This window comes from Eurytemora carolleeae, unplaced genomic scaffold (assembly GCF_000591075.1).
Source record: "Eurytemora carolleeae unplaced genomic scaffold, Eaff_2.0 scaffold3479, whole genome shotgun sequence".
Taxonomy (NCBI): Eukaryota; Metazoa; Arthropoda; class Copepoda; order Calanoida; family Temoridae; genus Eurytemora; species Eurytemora carolleeae.
In genome coordinates this window covers 231-1,171 of record NW_019399381.1, presented here as the reverse complement: position 1 = coordinate 1,171, position 941 = coordinate 231, and the positions used below count along the sequence as shown (strand labels likewise).

The following is a 941-nucleotide window of genomic DNA, read 5'->3' as shown; positions in this document are numbered from 1 at the left end:
TAATAAAGTTTACAGTATGGAGCACTTATGCTAGACCTTTATGAGCTGAATAGAGATTGACCAAGATCTCTAGATTCCACATTAATTGATCTAAGAGTAATCTGATATGATGAAATTTAATCCAAAAACGTGGAATTTTTTTCTAAATAAATAGATCAAAGTTGGCACTGTTCCAAACTTTTAAGAAATGTTATCTAAAAAATGTGGAATCTGGTCTAAACTATGTCATGCATTAATTGTCATGTTTCCTGGGATACTCGGCATTATTCCCAATTCTTTTTTTTATTTACTTTTTATATTTTTAAGTGAATAATTGCATCTGCATTGTTCCCCTAAAATTGTGATTTGATATACAATACGTAGAATTGAAAGTAAAATATATAAAAAAAAACTACAGGACAACGCGAGCAATTGAAAAAAAATGTATTTTGCAATACAGTAAAATCTTTTATTAATTGCAACCTTCTTCAAAAGATTGAAGGGATTGCATGGGAGAAGAAAATAAATGTACACGCCCACAAAATCTATCCGTAGAATAGCTGTATGTGAGGATTTCAAGAGAAGAAAATTCATGTACACGAACACAAAATCCATCAGTAGAATGGCTGTAAGGATTTATTAACACTGAAAAATAACAAATCAGATTTAAGCTGATTCTTCTCTACATGCCGCCCTCGCTCCTGCTCGCGGCAATCTTCTGCTTCTGTAGCTTCTTCTTGCTCACCTTAAAACATTTCATCGAATTATTATTAGTTCAGGGTGTCCTAAAAAACATGGAAACTGAATAACTTCTTCTATATTGTCTTTGTTTCAAGCAGGATTATTTCGTAAGTATTATATTGTAGCATCACAGTTAACCCATCTAACCACGGCCCGCTTATAGATATGATTCTATCTATCTATCTACACTGAACTCGGTCACAGTACAAATTTTATTTTGG

At 32.4% G+C, this 941-nt stretch overlaps 1 protein-coding gene across 1 annotated transcript; it reads right to left on the bottom strand.

Annotated features, from left to right (window-relative positions):
* Positions 1-597: 597 nt before the first annotated feature.
* LOC111717744 (60S ribosomal protein L17) lies at positions 598-727 on the bottom strand (the record flags this gene model as incomplete). Its single annotated transcript, XM_023493217.1, is given in 1 exon segment — positions 598-727. A coding segment is annotated over 1 exon segment (66 nt), but the record flags the coding sequence as incomplete, so codon positions are not given.
* Between the last annotated feature and the right edge of the window lie 214 nt (positions 728-941).